The sequence below is a fragment of the Aspergillus vadensis genome, assembly GCF_003184925.1.
Source record: "Aspergillus vadensis CBS 113365 unplaced genomic scaffold BO88scaffold_24, whole genome shotgun sequence".
NCBI lineage: Eukaryota > Fungi > Ascomycota > Eurotiomycetes > Eurotiales > Aspergillaceae > Aspergillus > Aspergillus vadensis.
Window position 1 is genome coordinate 90,475 of NW_020292062.1, and position 23,126 is coordinate 113,600.

At 50.3% G+C, this 23,126-nt stretch overlaps 11 protein-coding genes across 11 annotated transcripts; 6 read left to right on the forward strand and 5 right to left on the reverse strand.

Annotated features, from left to right (window-relative positions):
• Positions 1–92: 92 nt before the first annotated feature.
• On the reverse strand, positions 93–1,767 carry BO88DRAFT_446038 (uncharacterized protein). Its single transcript, XM_025710258.1, has 2 exons — positions 1,242–1,767; positions 93–1,175 (listed from the first exon to the last, which is right to left on the reverse strand). Exons 1-2 carry the CDS (start codon positions 1,404–1,406, stop codon positions 468–470), a joined length of 873 nt encoding a protein of 290 aa, XP_025559376.1. The 5' UTR covers positions 1,407–1,767; the 3' UTR covers positions 93–467.
• Positions 1,768–3,162: 1,395 nt separating this feature from the next.
• Positions 3,163–4,169, forward strand: BO88DRAFT_132198 (DNA-binding protein). The gene has a single exon (XM_025701398.1). The coding sequence runs from the start codon at positions 3,312–3,314 to the stop codon at positions 4,056–4,058; it is 747 nt and encodes a 248-aa protein (XP_025559377.1). The 5' UTR covers positions 3,163–3,311; the 3' UTR covers positions 4,059–4,169.
• BO88DRAFT_407343 (uncharacterized protein) lies at positions 3,875–5,086 on the reverse strand. Its single transcript, XM_025707403.1, has 2 exons — positions 4,955–5,086; positions 3,875–4,890 (listed from the first exon to the last, which is right to left on the reverse strand). Exons 1-2 carry the CDS (start codon positions 4,998–5,000, stop codon positions 4,286–4,288), a joined length of 651 nt encoding a protein of 216 aa, XP_025559378.1. The 5' UTR covers positions 5,001–5,086; the 3' UTR covers positions 3,875–4,285.
• Positions 5,087–5,834: 748 nt separating this feature from the next.
• On the forward strand, positions 5,835–7,158 carry BO88DRAFT_437737 (uncharacterized protein). The gene is made up of 3 exons (XM_025709640.1): positions 5,835–6,045; positions 6,127–6,519; positions 6,643–7,158. Exons 1-3 carry the CDS (start codon positions 6,030–6,032, stop codon positions 6,921–6,923), a joined length of 690 nt encoding a protein of 229 aa, XP_025559379.1. The 5' UTR covers positions 5,835–6,029; the 3' UTR covers positions 6,924–7,158.
• BO88DRAFT_446042 (uncharacterized protein) lies at positions 7,060–11,808 on the reverse strand. The gene is made up of 7 exons (XM_025710259.1): positions 11,521–11,808; positions 11,314–11,467; positions 11,230–11,263; positions 10,300–11,190; positions 10,191–10,214; positions 9,807–10,005; positions 7,060–9,693 (listed from the first exon to the last, which is right to left on the reverse strand). The coding sequence occupies exons 1-7, from the start codon at positions 11,607–11,609 to the stop codon at positions 7,146–7,148; spliced, it is 3,939 nt and encodes a 1,312-aa protein (XP_025559380.1). The 5' UTR covers positions 11,610–11,808; the 3' UTR covers positions 7,060–7,145.
• A 135-nt stretch (positions 11,809–11,943) lies between these two features.
• BO88DRAFT_132297 (putative transcription factor Rap1) lies at positions 11,944–14,163 on the forward strand. The gene is made up of 4 exons (XM_025701399.1): positions 11,944–12,306; positions 12,358–12,443; positions 12,555–12,795; positions 12,854–14,163. Exons 1-4 carry the CDS (start codon positions 12,178–12,180, stop codon positions 13,706–13,708), a joined length of 1,311 nt encoding a protein of 436 aa, XP_025559381.1. The 5' UTR covers positions 11,944–12,177; the 3' UTR covers positions 13,709–14,163.
• Positions 14,100–15,148, reverse strand: BO88DRAFT_456831 (heterochromatin protein; the record flags this gene model as incomplete). Its single annotated transcript, XM_025710946.1, has 7 exons — positions 14,100–14,118; positions 14,177–14,202; positions 14,253–14,637; positions 14,695–14,774; positions 14,847–14,889; positions 14,941–15,073; positions 15,142–15,148. The coding sequence occupies 7 exons, from the start codon at positions 15,146–15,148 to the stop codon at positions 14,100–14,102; spliced, it is 693 nt and encodes a 230-aa protein (XP_025559382.1).
• A 275-nt stretch (positions 15,149–15,423) lies between these two features.
• On the forward strand, positions 15,424–18,039 carry BO88DRAFT_490417 (chaperonin-containing T-complex subunit CCT5). The gene is made up of 11 exons (XM_025712775.1): positions 15,424–15,596; positions 15,660–15,677; positions 15,742–15,790; positions 15,874–15,967; positions 16,022–16,105; positions 16,168–16,457; positions 16,512–17,160; positions 17,223–17,360; positions 17,417–17,597; positions 17,655–17,743; positions 17,807–18,039. Exons 1-11 carry the CDS (start codon positions 15,587–15,589, stop codon positions 17,849–17,851), a joined length of 1,647 nt encoding a protein of 548 aa, XP_025559383.1. The 5' UTR covers positions 15,424–15,586; the 3' UTR covers positions 17,852–18,039.
• Positions 18,040–18,241: 202 nt separating this feature from the next.
• Positions 18,242–18,567, forward strand: BO88DRAFT_407349 (uncharacterized protein). Its single transcript, XM_025707404.1, has one exon. It carries the CDS (start codon positions 18,293–18,295, stop codon positions 18,506–18,508), a length of 216 nt encoding a protein of 71 aa, XP_025559384.1. The 5' UTR covers positions 18,242–18,292; the 3' UTR covers positions 18,509–18,567.
• A 270-nt stretch (positions 18,568–18,837) lies between these two features.
• On the forward strand, positions 18,838–20,906 carry BO88DRAFT_407350 (FAD-dependent oxidoreductase). Its single transcript, XM_025707405.1, has 6 exons — positions 18,838–19,389; positions 19,474–19,940; positions 20,004–20,064; positions 20,125–20,320; positions 20,380–20,458; positions 20,531–20,906. The coding sequence occupies exons 1-6, from the start codon at positions 18,967–18,969 to the stop codon at positions 20,685–20,687; spliced, it is 1,383 nt and encodes a 460-aa protein (XP_025559385.1). The 5' UTR covers positions 18,838–18,966; the 3' UTR covers positions 20,688–20,906.
• Positions 20,907–22,094: 1,188 nt separating this feature from the next.
• On the reverse strand, positions 22,095–22,758 carry BO88DRAFT_132497 (uncharacterized protein). The gene is made up of 2 exons (XM_025701400.1): positions 22,403–22,758; positions 22,095–22,308 (listed from the first exon to the last, which is right to left on the reverse strand). Exons 1-2 carry the CDS (start codon positions 22,624–22,626, stop codon positions 22,209–22,211), a joined length of 324 nt encoding a protein of 107 aa, XP_025559386.1. The 5' UTR covers positions 22,627–22,758; the 3' UTR covers positions 22,095–22,208.
• Positions 22,759–23,126: the final 368 nt, after the last annotated feature.

Below are 23,126 nucleotides of genomic sequence, written 5' to 3' on the forward strand. Positions count from 1 at the left end.
TCGGATTGCCGAAACTACATGCTTAGATCTAGCTCCAACCTAGAAACGGACCATGAATGAATGAATCATGTGTCCGTGGACATCTTCCAAATAATATGCTAATATCCCTTCATAAGTTGGATTATCGTCCAAGTACTTGCTATAAGGTTATTCAGGTATCTAATACTAAACTATCCAAGTCATATAACAACCAGATCAAATGGCATTATCGCTGAAGACAAATAAAAGAAGAGTAAAACATTCCTGCATTACGCCCGCCAGCATATGAACCTATTCAAAAGTCAAGGAACTATACCCATTGTACAATGCAAGATCGTAACACATCAGTTCAGTTTGAAGGGCATGAAAAAGCCAAGATAAGCTGACTTGGCTCTCACGCAGAGACAACACGCAGATGATTATCCCAACGGGGTCGCGTGACCGTTTTGCATTCGTGGAACACGTACACCCAACCCCTACACAGCCACTCACCGATACGCAGCCGGATCGTAACTCGTCTGCTCCGTTGGCTGACTATAACCCGCGGTACCCCCGTAAGCACTAAACCTCACCCTTGGCTTCCGACGTCCCTGCACCGGAGCTGCATCGGAGTACTCCTCCGCCTCGTCGGCATGGTGCTGCTCCAACGAGCCAGCCCCATACGCAGGAGGGGGCGGCATCCGCTGGCTGGGATGGTACAACGGCTCCGGGGCGTGCTGGTATAGGGGTTCTTGATGGGGGTGATTGGCGTAATACGGGTGGTCGGCCTCATCGGGCGGGTAGGGACCAACGCCGCCGGACATGATGCTGCTGTCGCGGTTGTGCATCTTGTAGTCATTGAGAGCGGTGCTACTGGCCATGGGGTCGTACTGGCCCAAGCGGGTTTGGCGGCGGTAGACGATGACGTCCAGAGCGGCGGCGGCGATGTGGGATGTCGCGGCGACGATGGTGAAGGTGAAGAGGGCCTTGTAGATCCTGCAGACGCTGATGCCGGTGGAGGTGCCCCAGTAGGTTGTGTTGCAGGTCGTTAGGATGGTGTGGGCCATGCTCCAGCTTAGGAGGCCGAGGGCGATAAGCCAGAGGACGAGGACGATGCTGTTGGTGACGAGGTTGAGGCGCGGAGAGAGGCCATAGCAGCAGTGGGTTAAGGTGGTGAGGATATAGTTTAGGAGGGAGAAGACGGTGGCTATGAGGAGCTGATGAGTTGAGATGGGTGTTAGTGGAGTGTATAACACAGATGGTGGGTAATGTGGTTGCCTTACGATTAGGAAAGCCCACGGGAGCTTGTAGTTGTTGCTATGCAGTTGGTTGATGAATACGGCCAAGATAATGCCCACAATGAAGGTGGAAATCAGGCCGAACAAGCGAATGGTATGAAATGGAATCGGGGGGTATTGGGAGGGCTTGACTGATGCTCTGGACCGCATATTGGCGATGCGCTGGGATGAAGCTTATCCCAATCGCGGCGGGTGTGGGTGTGGGGTGGAATGAGATCGAGAATCCAAGTCGTCGATAAGCAATTAAGATGTCGATCCGCTGCGGAATGATTGCAGCGCGATAGATGTTAAGATATTCTCATGTACCAAATTGATGGAGGAAGGAAGGAAGAGAAACAGAAGTAAGGGAAAAGAGAGATGACAACAAACAGGAGAAAAGTCAAAAGGCAAACGGACGAGAGTTGCCATGCAAAGAGCAAAGCCTCGCTGTGGTGGACGATCGCGACTCCACTGCGGGTGTTGCTAAAGAAAGAAGCGGTTCGGGTGAGGATGACGCCGCTGCTGATGAATCTGCCCCGGTAACTGTGCGTGGCTCGCGGTTGGCGTCTCACCTGTGGGCCAGCGTGAAGTTTAAAATGTTCTCCAGCCTCCCCCAGGCCACCCGTTAATCTAACATGATAAAGATGCTGATGCTGATGCTCCTTTTAATGATTGTTAGCCTGGTATGAGTTTATTTTGGTGGTTGTGGAGGACAGTTGACACGTGCCCGACATCTGCCTACTTGGTCCATGGATCCACTCAGGAACCAGTGGGCATCTTCACTACTACTACTACACCATGTTATCCACGAATACACCATGCGTCATCTTGAATTCACTTGCTCATGAAAGGGGAATGCTAGAGCTTGATAGGTGCATGACGTTTTGCTTTTTAACTCATTGATGAATCACTCAGTGTGCTTCATGGTTACTAGGTGGGGATAACAATTCTAATGAGAAGCTCTCCACATCAGAGCTGTCAACAGTAGCTCCCATACTTATTGAAAGAACTGTTGATGCTCTAATCTAGCTGCTTCGTGTCATTCTTTTTAGGTACTCCCCCGCAATACACACCTGCGGGATGCCGCCACTTCACAGCATCGTGGTAACAGCATTCGTATCGATCTCAAGGACTCTTGCAATGGTTGTATCTATGCATACAGTGTTAAGTCAACTCCATCCTGTCTTGTCAAGTCTCAGACATATTGAGCAACATCAGAACACTAGGACACGTTTCGCTTACACAGTGAGAAGACGTGTCGAAAGTTAGGGCGAGCCAATGGAGGATGTCCCTACACTGAACTTGTTCAACTGCTAGCCATCCGAGTATGCTGTCTGGCATTTGTGGAAATATTCTAGGGCTATTGTCAAGGTCGAGGTGAATCTGACGTTCTGGTAGACTCGAGGCCTCCTCAAGTTCAAGGGCTATTCTTTTGTGAGTCCAGAGTGACAGAGACGGCCCAGAGCTCGCCCTTGAAACTGACGGCCTTCTACATTTTGCTCAAACTCCTGTCTTTCGCTGTTATATACCCGAGACGGTCCTTTTTGGATAAAATATATACTACTAGATCATGAGGTTCAAGCATACATCAAACAGCGCAAGGAATACAATTTTGGCATTGTCTTGTGACACATTCGTGGCATCCTCTCTCAACCGTCCGGTTTCGATTGGTCCACTATACTATTGGGGTATGTGGAAATTACATTGTATGCCGGCTATATCATCATGCAATCATTAGGCGCTTTGCGCGGATCTGGCATTGGGAAGCAAAGAAACAATAAGACGGGCTTTATAGCAGCTGCAGGTGAAGTGGAGGGTGCATGTGATGATCTCATCTGGCACCAGAATGGTCCGTGCACTGGTAGTGCCATGCTTGACCGCCTGTTCGCCGGTCGGCGCCAACCGATGCAGTAAACATGTCCTTACTTTCTATAATTCACTCTTCGTCTCCTCGTCTTCAGAACACTACCCTCACAAGCATGGAGTGTCTTCGTTAACCTCAACCATTCTGGGTCTATCCCACCAACACCAACCATCTCTAACACTCATTCGGCTTCTCGTGATAGACAGACGAAGATGCCGCCGCCCCGCCGCAAGAAGCCCCTTTCGCTAAGGATTCGACAATGGATTCATCGGCTTCGCACATGGCGCTCGCCGTTAAATCTACGCGGCAGCCTGACAAGACTACGGGCATTTGAGAGACACCCGATCTGGGCTTTGGTACGCCTTTTTATTCCGTTCCCTTCGTGGAAATTTCCCGTGTCCGACGTTATGCCGGCGGCGGAAATGATCGGAAACGAAGAATTACTTCTTCTTCGCCACGACAATATGATCGACCTGGAGAGCATACCGATTTGGCGCGCTCGCGATACTCCCTTGAGATGTTTGTATAGAATGTACGAAGCTATGGCATCTGGCGTATACGAGGTATTAGGCACCGAAACTGAATACTTTTGGTATCAGAAGGGGTGGTCATTACAGTCGATCAGCGACCCCAGGGACGAAGATCCCGTGCGCTACGCCATCATCGCATGTCTCGTTGAGGAACTTGTCGTTGCGTTTAATTGGCGTCTAAGTCTAGGAATGCGTCGGAACCGCAAGCACATCATCCGAAAGACGGAAGACGACCCGTGGCCCCCGTATACACCGCTGATAGGTCCTGCATGGACGGGCTCTGTTCCTGCGCTCTCGGCCAGCGACTTGGACGGATTACCCGGCCGTTACATATTGGAAGGAAAACTCGTCTTAGAGGACGGCGGATTGAATAAAATATTTGCGCGCCGCAACATCATTACGAATGTTGGCTGGCTTTATACGATCTGAACCGCAAGCCCTACGCTACCACGTTTTTTGTCTCGAAAGTAAGGAGACCATCCGCTTTACCATCTGGCGGTGTGCACGTAACTCCTTGCCAAGTACAGTCGAGAGTTCATAGCGAGCCCATTGCGCAACCCGACTGTCGGCGACAGCCTTTCAAACTACTTGGACCTGAATCATGCCGCCCTTGGAGCAATTACCCGAAGTCCCTCCTGCAAGGGACTGAGATGGCTTCAAAGAAATACATCCTCGCCATAGGTTGCCTTGTAAGCAGCAGCCACACAGTTCATGGTCTCGACGTCTGGCGTGACGTCAAAGCCATTCTTGTTCAGCGTGCGACAGTACTCCTTATCCAGCTTACCCCCCTTCCTCTCTTTCATGAACTTGAGCATTGCAACGGCATCGGCCAGATCAAGCTCCGCTTTGCGCCCCCTCTCCGCGCAGTAGATGCGGCGCAACTTCCGCTCCAGCGCCCATTCCACAGGTGCCGCAAATACGAGCAGGGTGCCACTGGCCCAGAGGACAATGTTTTGCTTGATGGCGTCCTCCATCAGGATCTTCCGCGTCTTCTCTGTAACGAACACTCCCACATCTTCGTTGGCCCAGTCCTCCATGTAGTGAGCCTCGTTGGCGACTTCCCGGATGGACTTTTGCAACGGAACCTTGATATCCTCGTCGTTGGCCCACTCCGGGTCAAGCAGGAAGTCCATGTCCGTAGTTGTCTTTCTGTTCTTCAGGTACATCACAGAGAAAAAGCCCCCTGCCACGATCATCCGGATGGGAGCAAAGGCCATGATCATGGGATCTGTGCCGAGTTTGGCATCCAACAATCTCAACGCTAGGAGCGCGTTATGGATTAGAAACTTTCGTTAGCCCCTGAGGTAGCACCGCGAAGAACTTACCTTTATGAAAGTCCTCCATGTCCAAATACACCTTGCGCTTTGTCATGATTGCGCGCAGAACGGTGCTAGGACCGTTTTCTGTGGACTTGGGAGGGCAGCCGTGGTGCAATGCATGAACGGGGGGGATGTTTGTGTTTGTCCTTTGACGGAGAACCTTGGGCGGGTTGGGGGGGGTCCCGCACCGAGATTCTGGGGTCAAAGCTGGAGGAGGGAGGAGGGGGGATCTCTTCCCTTTTTAAATAAAAATTACTGGAACTGGCACACGGGCCGGGTTGCTTATGTCAGGTTCGTCAGGGTTTGAAGTGAAGCTGGGCTTGAATGGCATTCACGATGTTGCCCTATCTCTCGCCAGGTCCCATATTGGGCTGTCCGCTGCATTTGCCTCGCATTAGTTGACACTTGTCGACTGCTTGCTCGAAGGTCGCTCGAGGACCCCGCCAAGCTGGTGAGGCGTCGAATTCCACATACCGCATCTAGACCGATCTGCGTCGGATACGTGGGTGATGCTGGATCACTGTGTATAATTCTGAACTTTTTTTTTTGCTATATATCACTTGTATAGTCCAGGTTAGCGTGGGTTGCTACGCTGTACATTATAGGATATCCATCAATGTATTATAGAACGTGTACAATGAATTCGTGGATGTCTTGGTCGTGGATGATGGCAATCTCAATAATGCTTAACATAGACCTGAAATAAATTCTTTATTATTTTCTTATCATATAGACTACGAGTCAATACTACTAGTCATCAGTCCAGATTCATAGCGGTCAGCACACCATCACCAGTAGCGTGATAAGCCCCGTCCCCGAGGATTTCTCCGCAGCCGAAACTGCAAAAACGCGTTATCGGGCTGCTGCCTCCGCATCGCCCTTGATACTTGAACACCTCTCTCTTCCATCCTCCTACACCTGGTACCTTTTCCACATTCTCACGAACAACGCCAATCCTATCCCCCCGTTGCATTTTCAACAACTCACCACCATCTCCAACCGGGATCCAACCCACACATAACTGACTACTACCCCTCACCCACCCCGCGCCAGCGCCAATACCAACACCAACACCACCATCATGTCCACCTACGAAGGTACTAATCCACCCCTTTCAGATGAACCTCTACTATCACCCCCCAGAACCCATCACTAACAAAAAAATAAAACCAAAACAGTGGAACACAACACCACCGACCCCTCCACCACAACCCCCACCAACAACAACAACACTACCAGCAACACAACCCCCCACCGCCACCGTCGTCCCGACCTCTCAACCTTCTTCTCCGCCCTGTCAGAAATCACCCCCGATGAAGCGCGCCATCGTCCCCATGCCGTCCCCGTTCCCCGAGACGTCAGCGCAGCATTCTATTCCCTAGCCGAGGCATTGGACGTGATGCGCCGCGACGGTGGCGGCGACGGCGGAGCTACAGCTATCCCCAGCGCGATCGGAGAAGTGGAAGGCGGCGACGAGAACGACCTCCTCACAACGATGATTCAGAGTCTGCTTAGCACGGCGGAAATGCCTCCTAGGGAGGTGGAGGGCGCGAGTGAGGAGTTTTGTGATAGTGCGTGGTTTACCACCCCCCCCCCCCCCCCACCAAACCATTCTTTCCCAACTTGGATCTCATGTAAAGGGTTTGGTTGTGGTTGTTTTTGGCTAACTGTTTACTTGCTGTCTGGTGTAATAGTGCTTGATCGCGTCCCCCGCACGCAATTGAATTCCTCCCAGGTCTGTCCGATATGCAATAACCCGTTTCTGGAGGATCAGTACCCGCTTGTGGTGCGGTTGCCGTGTCATCCGACACATTTGTTCGATTTGGAGTGCGTGAGGCCGTGGTTGAGGCTTAGGGGGACTTGTCCGCTTGATCGGACGGATCTCGCCAAGCAGGAGAGGGAGAAGGTGGAGGCGAGGAGGAAGTTGGCGGAGGAGGATGAGGAGGAGGAGGAGTGGGATGGGATGTATGCTTGATTGATTGTCTCATACTTTTATTCGAAGGGTCTGTTGAGTTGGGGGTGGGGTTTGGATTTGGGGGTATAATGAGGTATGTGAGAGTGGTTTGTATGGAGTTGGGGTTGGGTGATGAGGGAGTGAAATGCGTGCATATAGTTTTGGGTATGGCATGGAAATATCTATTTACTGTATAGTGTATATCTTTGTACATGTTCACATTATGAATGAATGGTGATGATGCTACCGCTTGTCTGCTCCATCCTTTGTGCGGATGGCCAGTTTGCCTGCCTTGTCGATGACTGCCTCCAGTCCACTACGTTCCAACATCCCTGCGTCATCCTTCATCACTTCCCGCGCTTCTAGCTCCTCGACCATCTTCTGGTTCTCGCGGTTTCCCTCTAGCAAAAACTTCAGGCACATGACGGCGTGTTCCTTGATGTAGGGGTTGTGCGCATCGAAGTTGGTGCAGGACAGGATAGTCTCGACACCACCGTAGCGACGAATTTGGTCCTGCACCTCGGGGCACTTCCAGACAAGAGACGACAGAACAAGCACGACGAGTTTCTTGAGGTTGCGCCATTCAAACTCGGACGGATCTTCGGTGATTGGCGGTGATTCGGCCCGAGAGCCGGGGGCATCAATCGGGTCCGGGTCACCGGGATCGTATGGGCGCTCAACTGCAACCGGCGCGGGAGCCGTGTGCTGGGGCTCCTTGGAGGGGTTGTTGTGTCCCAGGTTGAGCGCGCTCAGCTGACCCTTGGGAATGCTGGCTTCAAGCTCCTTGATTAACGTGACCAGGTCGTAGACAATCTCCCACTTGACCAACAGATTCTTCCAGTCGTTATTCTCCGTGAGCACAGCAAAGAACTCGAGGAACTGGTAGACACCCTCATAGACCCGCTCCATGTCCCATAGATTCAGCGGGAAGTCCTCAGGCAAAGCCCGCCCAGCTCGGATCTGACCCTGCAGATAGATCAAAGCACAAGTTTCGGGAATGATGTTGCCGCGGAAGATCGTGAAGATGTACCGGACAGTAAGGATGTCAACTCTAGAAAGCGGGGCCGGGTTCTTAGTCGCTGTTCCGTTGGGCTGCGTTGATCCTGTAACCGATGCAGGAGAGTACTTGGCTCGGAAGATATGCGTGAGAATCTTGACAACCACTGCCTGCGCGGGCGAAATGATGTCCTTGGGTTGGCCGAAATCGGAGTATGCATGAGACATCAAACCATTTTTCAAAACCGCGTCCATAATCTGAACCATCATCTTGAAGTAGAGTTCGTCATCAGGGAGATCCCAGGCAGCTATAAAGATCAGTAGCTCGCGAAGCAGGTTCCTACCCGTCTCCTGAGTGAGCAGAATGTGACATCTGAGGGCCTGCATATTCCTCGAACCACTTCTCTCCCCACCCTTCAAGCCGAAACTATCCACGATACCAGCCTGGATGATCATTGGCAGTGCCTCGATTTCTGCAGGGCCCAGCACGAGTGGAATATCAGTCAGGAGACCCCGCTGTTGGTCGCCTGGCCGGCCGCGATAGTCGTCGTCATCTTCGTCATCCTCTTCCTCTTCTTCCTCCATACTTCCGTCTGCAACAGCCTCCAGGCTTCGCGAGTCATCGTCACCGACCGTGCCTGCATCACCAGTGTCGTAGTCCTGATCACCGTCGCCAATCTGCGAGCTTTCCTGCAACCGGGCCATCAGTTCGTCTTTAGCCTCCTGCAGAGTTTCTGCCGCTGACTGTGCCGAACGCGGCATGCTCATATCTTCCTCCATGACAGTCGCATCGCCACCCGAAAGCGCACCGTAATCTCCAAGATCGGGAAGATCGGTCCAGCAGACACGTGGGAATCCAGCCGTTGCGCTGCGATCAATCGTAACAATCGCTTTCTTGCGAGGCGGCTCATCTTCTGGCAGAGCAGGAGGTAGGTCCTTGGCCCTGTCCTGGAGATCAGACCAACCATCAACCTTTGCTCCAAGTATGGCGGTAAGAGCGGCGCGAATCTCCTTCACCTGTTCTGGGTCCTTCCCCATTTCCTGTATGGCAGTCAAATCGCGTCCGAGCAGCTTTTCCATGTGATCCTTGATGTTAGCAAGAAGCAACATGGCTGCCTCTTCCTTGATGGTGGCAGGCTCTCTCGGAAAGTTTGAGATGGTTTCCAAGAGCAGATCCTCCGCTGTTTGATCGTAAAGAGCCCTTATCGGGGGATTTACTATCCTCTCTCCGGTCTTTACGATAGGCGCCATTCCTTCCTGCTGACTGCAAGCGGGGTCAAGGGGCTCCCTGGGCTGGATGATGTTCGAGTCGCCCGTTGAATGGTACCCAAACAAATCTAACCATAGCACCATCTTGCGTTGTTCGTTGTGCATGATGAAATTATGCAAGAACTGCAAGCAGGTGATAAGGAGACGCTTGTAAAGGTTGACAACCTTTTGCCAGCGCTCTTCGTTCCTTGCATTCGTCTCCCCGTCAAACCCTCGCGCGGTTACTCTAACGCAAGTATCTACCAGGGCTAAGATTCTCTGATCGAACCCTTTCTCCGCCGCCATGTTCTGCGCCTTTTTCGTGGTGGCGAGGAGGTTACGGGCAATCGTACAGAGATCATTTAGGCGCTCAATGTCCTTGACTAGCGAAAAGTAATTGTAGGCTATTAGATTGGAAGAGGAGTGATCGTAATTTGCCGTCGGGGGGCTCTTCCATGCAAACGATTGGGATTCAAGGACCGGGATCGCCTTCGTCAGTACATCTGTGAAGCCTTGCCAGATATCCGGTGATAGGCCAAGGTTATGTCTGTTACACGAGAGAATGGTCAGTATGCAGGAGTAGAAGTAGGTGGCGGGAAGACGGTAGTGGGCAACTGGACAGTGACTCCGGCCCAAGACAAGGGAAAGATATCGTCGTACCTGACATCGCTCTCCTGATGTGTCTTGTATAGAATCTGCTTCCCGGCAGAGAGCATGTGTTCTAAGCGTTTGTCGTCAATCATCCCGCGGGTTTCGTAGTGGCTCAAGGTCCCCGTCAGAATGACCTTCAACATGAGCTCCGCGGGGGTGCATTTCGGCTTGATCTCCGCTGCCGTGCGGTCGGCCATTTTTGACGATGCTTGTGAAGATTCGTAGCACAAGCAGCTATCCAGCGTTGACCGCGCAATTTATAGTCGGGAGGGGTGTGGGAATAACGACAATGAGGGACGCTCGGTGGAGAAAGAATCATTGAACCGTCGAGGGGAATTTTTCCGGCTCCGTCCCGGCAACTGCCTTTTCGGGTAATCTTACAAGGTACATGACGAGGGCCAGTGAATGTGAAGCATTCTTATTTAGCGAGTCATAATTTATATACATTCAAGTGAAGTTAGCAAACTATATACTTAGACCACCTTCGGTCGAATGGCTAAACCTAAGACATGACGCAGATTGTTCCAAAATCCCAGATCATAGATGTTGTCAATCTCCTTCATACTTTGCACCTGTACCCACCTCCGATCTATTGGTGCGTCCCTGTTACTCGGCTGCTTGATCTCATTGGAATCCCGCGATAGTAAGCATCCTTCCTTAGGCGGCTCACCATCGGTCAGTATGAGTACCTGATCACTACTCACTGGCCAGAAGGACTGAGCACTCTGGTACTCGGCCAACAAGGGTGAGCTGCCATAGATTTCGGCCTTGCTAGATTTGTAAGCCATGCCATCTGCAACCTCCTCTTTCAAGTCTGACCACTTTGAGCTTTCGTTGGTTGTCATACCAGCCCAGATCAAGTAGGTGTGGTACACGAGAAAGGCTGCCGCCAATGGGGCTGTCATGGTCATCAGCAAGGTAATAGCACCAATGCGAATATCCGCAGCGATAACTACAGCCCATATGTTGCAAAATCCAGTCCAGGTTTGTCGAGTTGTCCGCAAAGGTGAGCCCGGTGGTATCAGTCTGTCGTATGTTTGATACAGGAGAGTGTATCCCAAACATGAGCCGTAGATCAGCATGAGACAAAGTGACAAGATCATGGAGAGAAAAAAGTGGTAGTTGTGAAGTCCGACACAGTTCATGAGCCAAACGCAGTGATGGTCATGCCGTGCAACGCAAGCTTTGCAGATGCTGCAGTGTTTACTTCGTGCCGGCTTGACAATATGACATGTGCGACAACGCTGTCCTGGGTGGAATATGACCTTATCGTATGGATAGCGTTCCATTTCGACTGTGTAATTCTTTGGGGTGATGAATGACTTGGTAGTAACGCTTGCATACAGCAAAACGTAGGGCATGGTGGCAAGGATCGGAATCCATATATGATGGACTGTGGAGATCCTAGGCCAAGCAGTTGGGATGAACATACATTGCCCTGCAATCATAAGGGAAGAGAAGAATATCTAATATTCAGAGTTAGAGGAGGCCGTTGGATATCAGACACATGACTAACAAGGATCAACGGGTGATTTTCGTGCAAAATGTAACTACCAGAACAATTCCAGCAGTGAGACAGCCAGCCATTCAGTAGCCAACTGTCAAGGTAAAGAAGCCCATTAGGGATGTGTATCCAAAGAGCTCTATACAGCCAACCAATGGGAGTTTTGCTACAGGAAGCATCTATCAGTCACGGCCCTTACAACGAAATGCTGCAGCCTACCGAAACGCAGGGAGTCTCCCGAATAGCGCCACGAAAACGAACCCAGAGATCCCGAGGATCACAAGTGCAATAGTTCTTATGGCTCCCATCGTTAATAGGTTCTTGATTGTATCTTTGGGGAATTTGTTTCGGATCAGTCTGTTGTCTCCCTCGCCTTGTTAGTATGGGGCAAAATCGTAGTGAGAGCAGTAATGTCAGAGCTATGAAAAGAGTATAATGCCACCCTGTCGCTTAGACCAGAGCTGGCATTATCAGTTGACAGGCTTTGGCGCGCCTGCTTGCAACCACTATCGCCATGTTGCTGAAGCTGCCGCCCAAGTGTTCACCGGATATTTATTTTCCAGTAACAAACACGTGACGTAATTACCTAAAGGGGAAGAAATGAGCTTTACTACTAGACATCATGGTTTGGATCCATTCAGATTAACCTTACGTGTACTCTCATCCTTGACTTTGATTGAGACCTGACTTTTTGCATAAGTGTCATATAGATCGATGACGCTAGTCCTCTTTCTGAATAATCGACACCTTCACATGCACACTCTATCTGTGGTTCAACTTCCTTGACGCGCGGACACGTGAACACGTGATAACGTGTTTCTGTATACCCGCGGGTCTACAATTGAAAACATTCGCGCTTTTGACCTGACGATTGAAATGACTGAAACGAGCATTACAGGAGACAGTGGTGTATCAAGAGAGGCAGCAAGCCCCCTTTTTCAAGGGAAGCAGTTCTGGTTGTCTCACAACATCCCCCAAAGAAGATGGTTCAAGGAATTGATTGAGGTACTACAACGATGCATCGCTCGTATGAACGCGTGACTGATTTATCTATGGAAAAACGGCGGTACTATACGGTTGCTAGAGAAGGATGCAGATATCAGATTGGTTGATCATAAGAGAAAGAACTTACCCTCTGACACGTGAGGTTTCCTCCCATTTCCATCCTTGACTCACTTGTGTAATCGCATCGCTGGAAACTAGCGCATACTATTTCAGGCTTCTATCATCCAGCGGACACTTACAAGTTATAGGTACTCTTTCAAATATGTCGAAGACTCACACCGCCGGGGAAAGCTACAGAACCTAGAGAATTATAGAGCTGGGCCTTCTGAAGCACGCCCCGTAGGGGCTACCAACATTCCCACCCGAGGCCATAAGATCCCCTATACTCTTGAAGATGACCAGTTGCTCTGGGATTGGATGCAACCCCACGAGAGAAACCCTAAGGCCTCCATCAGAGGCAACAAGATCTATCAAGAGTTAGCCGAGAAGGTATCAAGAACCACCTCTGAGTTATGAAAAAGCAAGCATACTAAGTGTCATGTACTAGCATCCAAGGCACACGTATCAATCATATCGGGATCGGTACCTCAAAAGGCTCAAGGGGCATCCACGCCCTGGTGGCATGCCAGAAGCAACAGATCAAGCTGCACCTGATGAGCCCTCGAATTTAGCTACTCGCGCAGTCCAGTCTGAACTTCGAGGAGGGACTACACCAGGGGCTGAGTCTACTGCCATCCAAACAACTGACAAGAAAAGGAAACGGGATTCTGAGGATACTCCTGAGGAAGGCAATGTAGACAATCCTGACAAGCTTAGTCTGAAGAAACCAGCTACCGAGGTCAATATCAACCTTCCAGACCCTTTCATCTCCGAACCTCAAACAAAAGTGGCTGCAGTATCACATTCAGCGACAGCATCCAACGGACAGAGACCAACTCCTGGGGCAAAAGAGGCGAGAGAAAACGGGGCCACTCGAAAATCAAAAGCTCCAGCTAAGGAGCCACAGCAGCCTTCACAGCCAGACCCCCTGTTTCTAGAGCTCCCATTTTTGCCTTCTGATGATGAGCCTGAAGACGAAGATGTAGAGCAGGATATCGACGCATGGATCGATGAACGACTTCATACCGGAAAGGCTCAGCATGAGGAACAAATACACCAAGCACTGCGGTGCACCAGCATGGATCCAGAATTAGCTGACAGGGTCCTGGCTATCCTAGTAGAAGGGAAACCTATACCGGATGATATGCCCGGTGTTTGGACACCTGAAGATGACAAATGCATAGAAGGAAATGAGTCTCGAGGCATTCAACGAGTCATGGAGAAGCATGGGACGGAGGCCTTCAACAATCGCTGGGAGTACCTCAGCATGGTCAGAGAGGCCGGTCTTCTGGATACCCGATGAATAGGACTCCGCAATTTCAATATTCCGGAACCGCGAACTAATAAATAATAATGTACATGGATCCTGAGACGCTCAAAAAGGCACAAAGACAAAATTCCGGAAATCCCATGATACCCAAAGAGCAATAGTGCGAATGAGTTCGCGAAGACCCGGGGTAGCTGGCCCAGTCCCGTTGTATGCTGGTGTTGGTTCTCTTCAAGCTGGAGAACTTTATGGGGGTCCATGTCGAGAGTAGCCCAGGCCATTGTCTTACACTTAGGTTATCTTGAACCAGTAGTTGAAAATCCAAAAACACCCTATATGCTTGCTCCTTCAGGACTGCTTTGCAATTGCGCCTGTCGTGAATTTGACGATGATAGATAAAGAATCCGAACCTTAACGAATAAATTATTCAGCCCTCCTTGAAGACCCTGGTGAGAGTGATTAGCATATGCTCATATTACAAGGCACTGAATGAGGATGTCTTACAGATGTGATTCATAGAATTGAAGCATCTTTCTGCGAGTTAGCGCCGACAAAGAACCACGGTTCCCAGATAACTCACCTTCTTCGGGCACTTGTCGTAGCACATCTCTATGTTGACCTTTGATTTTCTACCATTCTTCCAACTGATAAACGCAAGCAGATTTGACGTTCCCGGTTGCCGTATGATTGTTTCCACGGTGTCGACCTCTTTCTCCCAGTTGCGAGATGAAGGAACCCACGTGGATGTTTCGTCGCTTTCAGCTTCATCGGCCTGCTCTTTTTCTGGTGACTCTGTTGTTGTTTCAGCCCGTGACTTGCGGCGTCTCTTGGGCTCGGGGGTTTTCTCAGGGGCGGATTTTGGAGGTCTTCCCATCGACTTGCGCTTCTTTGTCTGCGGTTGTGGCTTTTCAGGACGGCCCCCCAGGACTCGAAAGTACTCCTCGACTATATCCTTCGCGCCTTCTCTGTAAACGATCCATCAGTATCGTAAAAGTTGTATTGAGCGACGTCCAGTAGCATACAGCAGATTCTCTTCTGGCTCCCATGTCATGTCAGCGGGGTCATCGTAGCCCTGCCACTTGACTTGAAGAAGGAGGTCGCCCTACCAAATCATTAGCCAAAGCATGTCCTCTTGGTGTCAATTGAACAGGTGTATGGAAAGAAAGTCGCGCACCTTCTTAGTCCATTCATGGCTCATAATATTGTCAACAGCGTACCTGTTCATGTCAATCCCTGCTTGCGACAAGGTCGCACGCGCGCAAGCTTACACATCCTCTTCTTCCTCATCCTCGTCCTCGTCCTCATCGTCATCCTTAGAGGCATTTTTTGTTGACCGAGCATCGTTATAGGGAATCGACTCGCCACTCGACGATTCGTCATCGGAAATGTCAGGAACCGGCGCTGTAATATAGTTAATTTGAAAGTCGATCTCGAATACAGCATAGATGCATCAGTTTGCGGCTACTTACGGGGCATTGTCCTGAAAGAAGCAAAGCTGAGAAGTCGGGAAAACAACTTGGCGGATTTCGCGAGAGATATGCCACGGATTAATAAGATCACAGAGTAAATGACAAAGAAATAGACATTAGCGACGATGCGACATTAGTGTAGCTGAGGGTCAAGCTGCTTTGGGCGCAGATGAAATGCCGAGTCGCGCGGGCGCGCGGTGGGAAAACTACGCTATACCTGATATAGAAAGCAGCTCACTAGCCCGCTTTGGACATCTCCAGAATTTCGAATTGCAAGTGTGCCTCCAAGTCCCTCCGCCGTCCGGTCCTCTGCCTTCCCCCCATCGCTCCGATCAACTGTCCTGGGAGTCTACTCGATCCGTTGACTCCTATCTTTGACCCCCTTGCCGGCTTTTATTTTCCGACTCTCTGAAGTGGGTTTTCTGCCAAGTGGCAGACCGTCAAAATGGCGATGCGTATGTTGCAAATACCCCTCATTCGGCATCAACTATACTAACATTCTTTGGCCTCTTTTGCAGAGCTTGATCTTTCTCAAGGTGGGACCTTTCGCTACTCCGGACTTGCTTCGGTTTCGATATCCGTTGCTGACCATTACATCAGCTTCTGTAATGAAGGATGAACAGGGCCGGCCATTCATCGTCGTTAGGGAGTACGTTTCGATCTTCGACTTATATCAACACAAAGTGTACGGATTTCTTCAGGGCAGGTGGCTAATCCAGTTCTACAACACAGTCAAGGAAAGAAGAAGAGACAGCATGGCACGGATGCGGTGAAGTCACACATTGTTGCCGCTAAGACGGTCGCCAGCATCGTCAAGACCTCCCTGGTACGGACCGTCACCGGACTGGCAGAATAAGCAGTATTCTGATGGATTTTATAGGGTCCCCGTGGTCTCGACAAGATTCTGATCTCCCCTGACGGAGATATTACCGTTACGAACGATGGTGCCACTATTCTCGGCCAGGTTTGTCCTTCACCATCAGCCGCTACACTCGAGAATATCTCTGACCTGTTGATGCTGGAAAGATGGAAATCACGAACAACGTCGCCAAGCTTCTTGTTGAGCTGTCGAAGTCTCAAGATGAGGAAATCGGTGATGGAACGACAGGTGTCGTTGTGTTGGCTGCGGCTATGCTAGAACAGGCGGCCGAGCTCATCGACAAGGGCATCCACCCTATTCGGATCGCAGACGGCTACGACCAGGCTTGCGAAATCGCCATTGCGGAACTCGACAAGATCAGTGATGTGATCCCCTTCACCAAGGAGGACACTTCGAACCTGCTCAAGGTTGCCAAGACCAGTCTGGGTAGCAAGATGTACGAGGCTTTCTCCGTGTGCCCCTTGGGCCCTGCATGCTGACCCTAGTACAGTGTTTCCAAGTCTCACGACCAGTTTGCGAATATCGCTATCGATGCAGTTCTCTCCGTGGCCGACCTCGAGCGCAAGGACGTCGATTTCGAGCTGATCAAGGTTGACGGCAAGGTTGGAGGTGCCCTCGAGGACTCCCTACTCGTGAAGGGTGTCATTGTCGACAAAGATTTCTCCCACCCCCAGATGCCCGACGAGGTTCGGGATGCCAAATTGGCTATCCTGACCTGCCCGTTCGAGCCCCCGAAGCCCAAGACCAAGCACAAGCTCGACATCACGTCAGTTGAGGAGTTCAAGAAGTTGCAAGAGTATGAGCGGGAGAAGTTCACAGAGATGATCCAGAAGCTGAAGGACTCTGGCGCCAACCTGGTCATCTGCCAGTGGGGTTTCGACGATGAGGCCAACCACCTTCTGCTCCAGAACAAGCTCCCCGCCGTTCGCTGGGTCGGCGGCCCTGAGATCGAACTGATTGCCATCGCGACCAACGGTCGTATCGTTCCTCGTTTCGAGGATCTGAGCTCGGAGAAACTCGGAACCGCAGGCCGTGTTCGTGAGATGACCTTCGGTACCACTCGGGAGAAGATGCTCGTCATTGAAGATTGCGCCAACAGCCGTGCTGTGACGGTGTTCGTTCGTGGAAGCAACAAGATGGTAAGTTCGAAGAGATCGAGGAGATATCAGGGGACATGTGCAAGATGCTGACCCTCTCTTAGATCATTGATGAGGCCAAGCGTTCGCTCCACGATGCTCTCTGCGTCGTGCGTAACTTGGTCCGTGACAACCGTGTTGTCTACGGTGGTGGTGCTGCTGAGATTGCTTGCTCCATCGCTGTTGAGGATGCTGCTGTCAAGGTATGTCGATGTCTTTAGAATACGCGTCTAATTACATGCTAATGTCATGTCAACAGAGCCCCGGAATTGAACAATACGCCATGCGCGCCTTCGCTGACGCCTTGGACGCCATCCCGATGGCCCTCGCTGAGAACTCTGGTCTCAGCCCTATTGAGACCCTGGCTTCGATCAAGTCTCGCCAGGTCAAGGAGAACAACACCCGCCTTGGTGTGGACTGCATGATGACCGGCAACAACGGTTCGTATAAGACATTCCTTGAAACCTCTGGCTTTTTTGCTAATTATCCATCTATAGACATGAGAGAGCACTTCGCCATCGATCCCCTGATCGGAAAGAAACAGCAGCTGTTGCTTGCTACTCAGCTCTGCCGTATGGTCCTTAAGGTGAGTCGTCCAACCAGTTTTCTCCTGTTTGTCTTGGAACGCAGCTAATTCGAAATCTTACAGATCAACAATGTCATCATTGCGGGCGACGAGGACCAGGAATTCTAGATTTCTTCTGTATACAGGTTTTTTTGTTTCGATGGCTAAAAGTGACACAAACACTGGCGTTGCAGTCATGCGGAATCGATGATACTACATATAGTTCTTGCAGGTAATCAATCAGTCTCGGTGGTGCTATGGACGATAAACATAGCAGTTACATAGAATCAGTGAAATGACAGAAATGACATTCAACCAGTTCTGAAGTAGATGCAGGAGAAGGAGATAGATAGTAAAGCCCTTGAAAGGAGAATAAGGTGGGTTAACTAACTAAATGAGGCATATGTGAGGTGAAAGTGATATCAAAGTAAGTAGAGTAAAGTAGTAGTTGTGATATAGTATACACTCATCAGACATCACAATTTATGATGTAACAGTATTATCTAGTTAAACTAGATCCACAAGTAACTATATCAACTACTTAGTGCTTAATATGAATACAAGCAAACAATGGCGTCTCTCTCCAACTATCAGCACACCCATCAAACAAACCTCCGTACCTCTCAAACCACTCCCTCTATACTACTAAATCATACATGGACTATCCTAATCGTGAATTCAGTATCAAAACTCCCCTATCATCAACCTCCCCCGCCTCCCGAGGTCGGAAGATACCGCAACTTCGTATACGATAATCACTTCCTTATCAAATCACACACATACTGAACGCAAGGCATCAGACGTATCTCTCTGGATCAACCCAATCCACTTAATCACAGGTAGTTATCTAGCCAAGAGAGACACCCGGAGCGGAAGGGGGGGAAAGGAAGGTAACATATCCGCCGGAGGCGGATAATGCACCTGCACTGTAGTGAAGGTGCGCGGCCCGCCACCCCAACCAGCCAGCCGCCCGCCTGTGCCAACCGATGGAAGCCTTCAATCAAGATAAGGAAAAGAATGGGTAACTTTGAGAGTCAAAGTGTATTGCAAGATTGGTTGTTCAGATCACGAGAGTTTAAATAGCTGCGTTGGTCCACGTCACATCGTGTTGGATTGTTCATTCATTCTTCAGCTTCAGTTCCTCTGTTACCAGTATACCCTTGATCACATATATATATTGGTTGCCACTACTTATCTACTTCCCATCTTTCTATATATAACTTCGGTCTACCAGTACTATCAATATGGGATCAAACGATGAATCATCGTGGCGCCGCCTGAGCGTCGGTATTGTTGGTGGTGGTATTGGTGGTATGGCTGCGGCCATTTCGCTCCGTCGAGCAGGCCACGATGTGACTATCTATGAGCGTCATGATTTCGCGGGTGAGGTTGGAGCGTCGATTTCGTGCGCGGCCAATGGTACTCGCTGGTTACACGAATGGGGAGTCGATGTTGCTAAGGGCGATCCGGTCATTCTGCGCAAGTTGATCAACCGGGACTGGAAGACTGGAGAGCCTGTTAGTGTGTATGATTTGGGGGACTATGAGAAGCGTTGGGGACATGTCTATAACATGTTCCATCGGCAGTATATGCATGCTATGTTGAAGGACTGTGCTATGCAGGAGGAGGGCCAGGGAACGCCTGCAAAGCTGAAGGTCAATTTTCAGGTTCGTCGCAACATATGCTACCTTTGCTCTCGGGAGTAAAGGTCCGATTATATAGTTGGCATGCTAACGTTGAGAACTATACAGTGCAAAGATATTGATCTGAATTCCGGTGTGATCACCTTTGCCAACGGGGAGACTGCCCAGCATGACTTGATCGTTGGTGCTGATGGAATCGGCTCGGTTGTCCGTGGCATTATTGGTATTCATCCTGAAAGAAAGCCTGCAGCCTCCAGCTGTCTGCATACTAATGTAACGACGGAGGAGGCTGTTCGGCTGGGTCTGGTCGATTACTCGAAGAACAGTGCGCTTGAGTACTGGGGTGGCCAGGAAGGCAAATGGGATAAGATCGTGCTCTCGCCCTGTAACGGTGGTCGCTTGCTGTCGTACTATTGTTTCTTCCCTCGCGAGATGGGAGACTATGCAAGCCAGACCTGGGGTGGCGAAGACCGTCCCGTCGAGGAACTTCTCGCGCCTTATCCTCATCTCGATCGCCAGGTCTTCTCGCACTTGGCAATTGGCAAGGAAATCAGACCATGGCGTCTCTGGGTGCAGTGAGTACCCAACTGATACACTCTCACGATCGCTTGGAAGTTGTTTGCGCTAACGGTGGGCAGCCAACCATACCCATATATCTCCCGCAACATGGTTTGCCTTCTCGGTGATGCAGGGCACCCGGTATGTTTTGACCTACGGATTTGAACAATAGACAGTATCGACTAACGCATCCCACTGCAGATGATGCCCCATCAGAGCCAGGGTGCCTGTATGGCAATCGAAGACGCTGCGGCCTTGGGAATTATCTTCAGCAGGGCGCACTTCAGGGGCGATGTCGCCGATGCGCTGTCGATCTACCAGGAAATCCGATTGCCCCGGGCCACCAAGGTTCAGTCAGCTTCGGCGAAGGCAGCATATAATATCAACGAGCGCATTGGTAAGCGAGATTCACAATGCTAAAGTAGCGAAGATACTGGTCCTAACTATTCTATCCAGGTTTCTCTAGCAATACCGACACCGCCACCTATAAGGTTGAGGATGAGAAGAAGAAACTGACCATTGAGGAGATGAATGCGTAAGTTTTCTAGCCCATTTGATTTTAATCCTGGTACCATTTTCTACGTCCAGACTCTGACGATCAAACCAGATATGACATGCACAGAGACATCGAGGAAGTTGTCGCCATGCGAAGGGGGCTGCCGCACACAGACAAGTTTATCAGAGGGCTACCAGTCGGCTTGAAGCTAGGAAACGGGGTAGTTGTCGGGGAGCAAGAGACTAGCTCATTTCAGCCTCGGATTTGAGTACAGCATGCGGCATGCTAGTGTTTTGGGGGCGCAGCATTAGTTTCGCGCCGGTGGAGGAGTTCTTTCTTTTGGCGTTGTCTTGTATATAGCGTGATCATGATCTGAGATTGTACTTGAGCAGCTGATAGCATTTATCTACTATGGGTTAGTGTGATACGTACGGGGCAACCTTTTGGGCCTTCTCGAATGCGACTTTCACATCACTGCATAGACAGACCATGTGCCTGATCCTGGAAGTATTGAAGTTTTGTTTTCGTTCTGTTATGAAAGTTTTCACGTAGGATATACTATCCTACCGGCCAAAACCATCACAGTGTGCAGAGTTACGATTCGACGAAGACTCTGATGGCGCTCCGTGGTTGCTATCCAAATGACCTGTGAAGTTGATAGGATCGATTTCGGGCGAAGAGGGCCATGTGCGCTGTGTGTGCTCAGACACGGAGAAATGGATCAGCGGGATGTGGAGACGGGAAAAGGAGAGGAACAATGGGCTGACAGCTCAGCATGGGGTTAGTCGGTGATTGTGTGATAAAAGTACGATCGGCAAAAGGCCAGAAGATGATAAAAACATTGGTCGAATGAGCCTTATCAGACCATATTATACCAACATATGAACTGGAGCTATCCATGCGATCTGATAGGGACAATCAGAATGGGTGGAAATGATTTCCACGAAGGAGGGTGAGAGTGATCTGGTGACGGTCGTCTGATCAGCGGGCGATAATGCAATTGTTATTCGGCTGCCTCGTCAAGACTGAGAGGGGAGCGCGACCATCAATTGGCCCGGCGACTACTTTTTGTCATTAGTCGACGACTCAGAAAAGAACAGACGGCATTGCACATCAACATCCACTCACAACCCGTCGCGGAGGATATGATCGATAGCGCACAGGCGTGGTAAGCCCGATGCAATATGCATTTGCTCAGATGACCAGCAGTGAAACTCTCCCGTAAATAGCAACGTAGCTATGCGTCGCAAGAAGAAGCAAATCCGACTTCTAGACTCGGTCGATCGCGTCTATTCAGCCGTCACGATGCAGCTGATGTTTTACCGGACAAGCCAGCTTCTGCGCTTCTTCCCGGGGTCCTTGTACAGAAGCCGGTCCCTCCAGTAATATCGAGTCGCTATCCTGGAAAATCCTCGAGATCCCTGCACAACGGTAGAAATCTCTGCTCATACGAGCTTAGGAATAGCCGCCCGACAGGGGTCCATCGTCTATTCACAAGGCTGCTTGAGACGACATCATCGTCGAAGGGCTGAAGGTTTCTTCTGGTTCTAGTCCACCACATCCGCCCTCACTACTGCTTAAGCCTCTATTCCTATCGCATAACCGCTTGTGATTACCGGGCCTCGTCGATGAGCAACCTCCGCCATAGTCGATTACTCGGCAGGAGGCATATAGCAATCGCGAAACTTTGGTGTCATTCTTTTGAACTTTGGACAACGGGGCAGCCATCTACATCTCATCCTGCCTAGTTCAACGACGGCATGGAACCAGGAAGGAGTATATGCACCGATTAAATTACCGTAGATTTAGGAACTGTCACTGCAATTTGATTGCACATCCTGGACGGCCCTCGTGACAATACTGTCGTTGTTGAAAATGCGTATGCCATACTATCGCTCATATAACCAAGATCAGAACGCTTCTTCTCAAGGTCATGACATAGCATAGTCATGAGGACTTGGCTGGGCAATAGACCGTACGAACCGATGTGCAACCGCGGCTTGCATCTGCAGGTAACGCATCTCGTATGATCTAGTCGTCCAAGCCTTGGTAGACCGGCATGCTTTGTATGAGAAACGTCGAATGTATCCGCAAGGGATTCTCGAATCCCAATCATCGAAGCCAGTATGTAGTAACCGTCCTTCGATAGTAAACAGTCCCGTCAATGAATGTGGAATTCTGTCAGATGTCCCATGACTTCCGGTCATCAATACTATTCGGTGTGCAGGAACGGAAGCGCCGAAACTTCCAATTGCCTTTCGATAGAAGTATATGGGACGTCGATGTGGTTACACTCGTCTGGTGCCTCAAGCCGCCTCATCCGATCATTTTAAAGAGGCTGTATGTTAGAGCAAGGAGCACCCTTGTGCCTATGACTGGCCAAAGGAAGATGCAGAGGCATTTGATCCTGTCCGGAGGTTATTATCCTAATGACTTCTAGTCATAGCTTTACTGAATCAGCGTCAGTATCGTTATTGTCAGTATAATGTCGCTTCTGGAGGATGATCCATGGCTGCTGCTGACTCGCCTTTCCTTCCGAGCTATTGCTCAGACATGGGCCGTTTGCAGATTATGAGCTCACTTTGCAGGTGCTGCAGGCTTCCATGGACTCGATATGGAAATTCTATTCGATTGCGGCCAGGGTGGCATCTTGCATATCGAGAGATAGGTAGGAAGGCTAAGATCCCATTCGGAAGGTACCTCGATC

Coding starts and splice junctions, on each gene's coding strand:
- BO88DRAFT_446038 (XM_025710258.1), bottom strand. CDS start 1,406: ATGCGGTCCAGAGCATCAGTCAAGCCCTCCCAATACCCCCCGATTCCA. Junction 1,176..1,241: donor TCCCGTGGGCTTTCCTAATC/GTAAGGCAACCA, acceptor TCAACTCATCAG/CTCCTCATAGCCACCGTCTT.
- BO88DRAFT_132198 (XM_025701398.1), top strand. CDS start 3,312: ATGCCGCCGCCCCGCCGCAAGAAGCCCCTTTCGCTAAGGATTCGACAA.
- BO88DRAFT_407343 (XM_025707403.1), bottom strand. CDS start 5,000: ATGACAAAGCGCAAGGTGTATTTGGACATGGAGGACTTTCATAAAG. Junction 4,891..4,954: donor CATGGAGGACTTTCATAAAG/GTAAGTTCTTCG, acceptor ACGCGCTCCTAG/CGTTGAGATTGTTGGATGCC.
- BO88DRAFT_437737 (XM_025709640.1), top strand. Junction 6,520..6,642: donor GAGTGAGGAGTTTTGTGATA/GTGCGTGGTTTA, acceptor CTGGTGTAATAG/TGCTTGATCGCGTCCCCCGC.
- BO88DRAFT_446042 (XM_025710259.1), bottom strand. CDS start 11,609: ATGGGAGCCATAAGAACTATTGCACTTGTGATCCTCGGGATCTCTGGG. Junction 11,191..11,229: donor CCTTATGATTGCAGGGCAAT/GTATGTTCATCC, acceptor GGATCTCCACAG/TCCATCATATATGGATTCCG. Junction 10,215..10,299: donor CAATCTGCGTCATGTCTTAG/GTTTAGCCATTC, acceptor TCGCTAAATAAG/AATGCTTCACATTCACTGGC.
- BO88DRAFT_132297 (XM_025701399.1), top strand. CDS start 12,178: ATGACTGAAACGAGCATTACAGGAGACAGTGGTGTATCAAGAGAGGCA. Junction 12,307..12,357: donor GGTTCAAGGAATTGATTGAG/GTACTACAACGA, acceptor ATTTATCTATGG/AAAAACGGCGGTACTATACG. Junction 12,444..12,554: donor AAGAACTTACCCTCTGACAC/GTGAGGTTTCCT, acceptor TACAAGTTATAG/GTACTCTTTCAAATATGTCG.
- BO88DRAFT_490417 (XM_025712775.1), top strand. Junction 15,968..16,021: donor GCATCGTCAAGACCTCCCTG/GTACGGACCGTC, acceptor TGGATTTTATAG/GGTCCCCGTGGTCTCGACAA. Junction 16,106..16,167: donor GTGCCACTATTCTCGGCCAG/GTTTGTCCTTCA, acceptor GATGCTGGAAAG/ATGGAAATCACGAACAACGT.
- BO88DRAFT_407349 (XM_025707404.1), top strand. CDS start 18,293: ATGGCGTCTCTCTCCAACTATCAGCACACCCATCAAACAAACCTCCGT.
- BO88DRAFT_407350 (XM_025707405.1), top strand. CDS start 18,967: ATGGGATCAAACGATGAATCATCGTGGCGCCGCCTGAGCGTCGGTATT. Junction 19,941..20,003: donor CCATGGCGTCTCTGGGTGCA/GTGAGTACCCAA, acceptor AACGGTGGGCAG/CCAACCATACCCATATATCT. Junction 20,065..20,124: donor TCGGTGATGCAGGGCACCCG/GTATGTTTTGAC, acceptor ATCCCACTGCAG/ATGATGCCCCATCAGAGCCA.
- BO88DRAFT_132497 (XM_025701400.1), bottom strand. CDS start 22,626: ATGACCGGAAGTCATGGGACATCTGACAGAATTCCACATTCATTGACG. Junction 22,309..22,402: donor CAAGCCGCGGTTGCACATCG/GTTCGTACGGTC, acceptor TATGAGCGATAG/TATGGCATACGCATTTTCAA.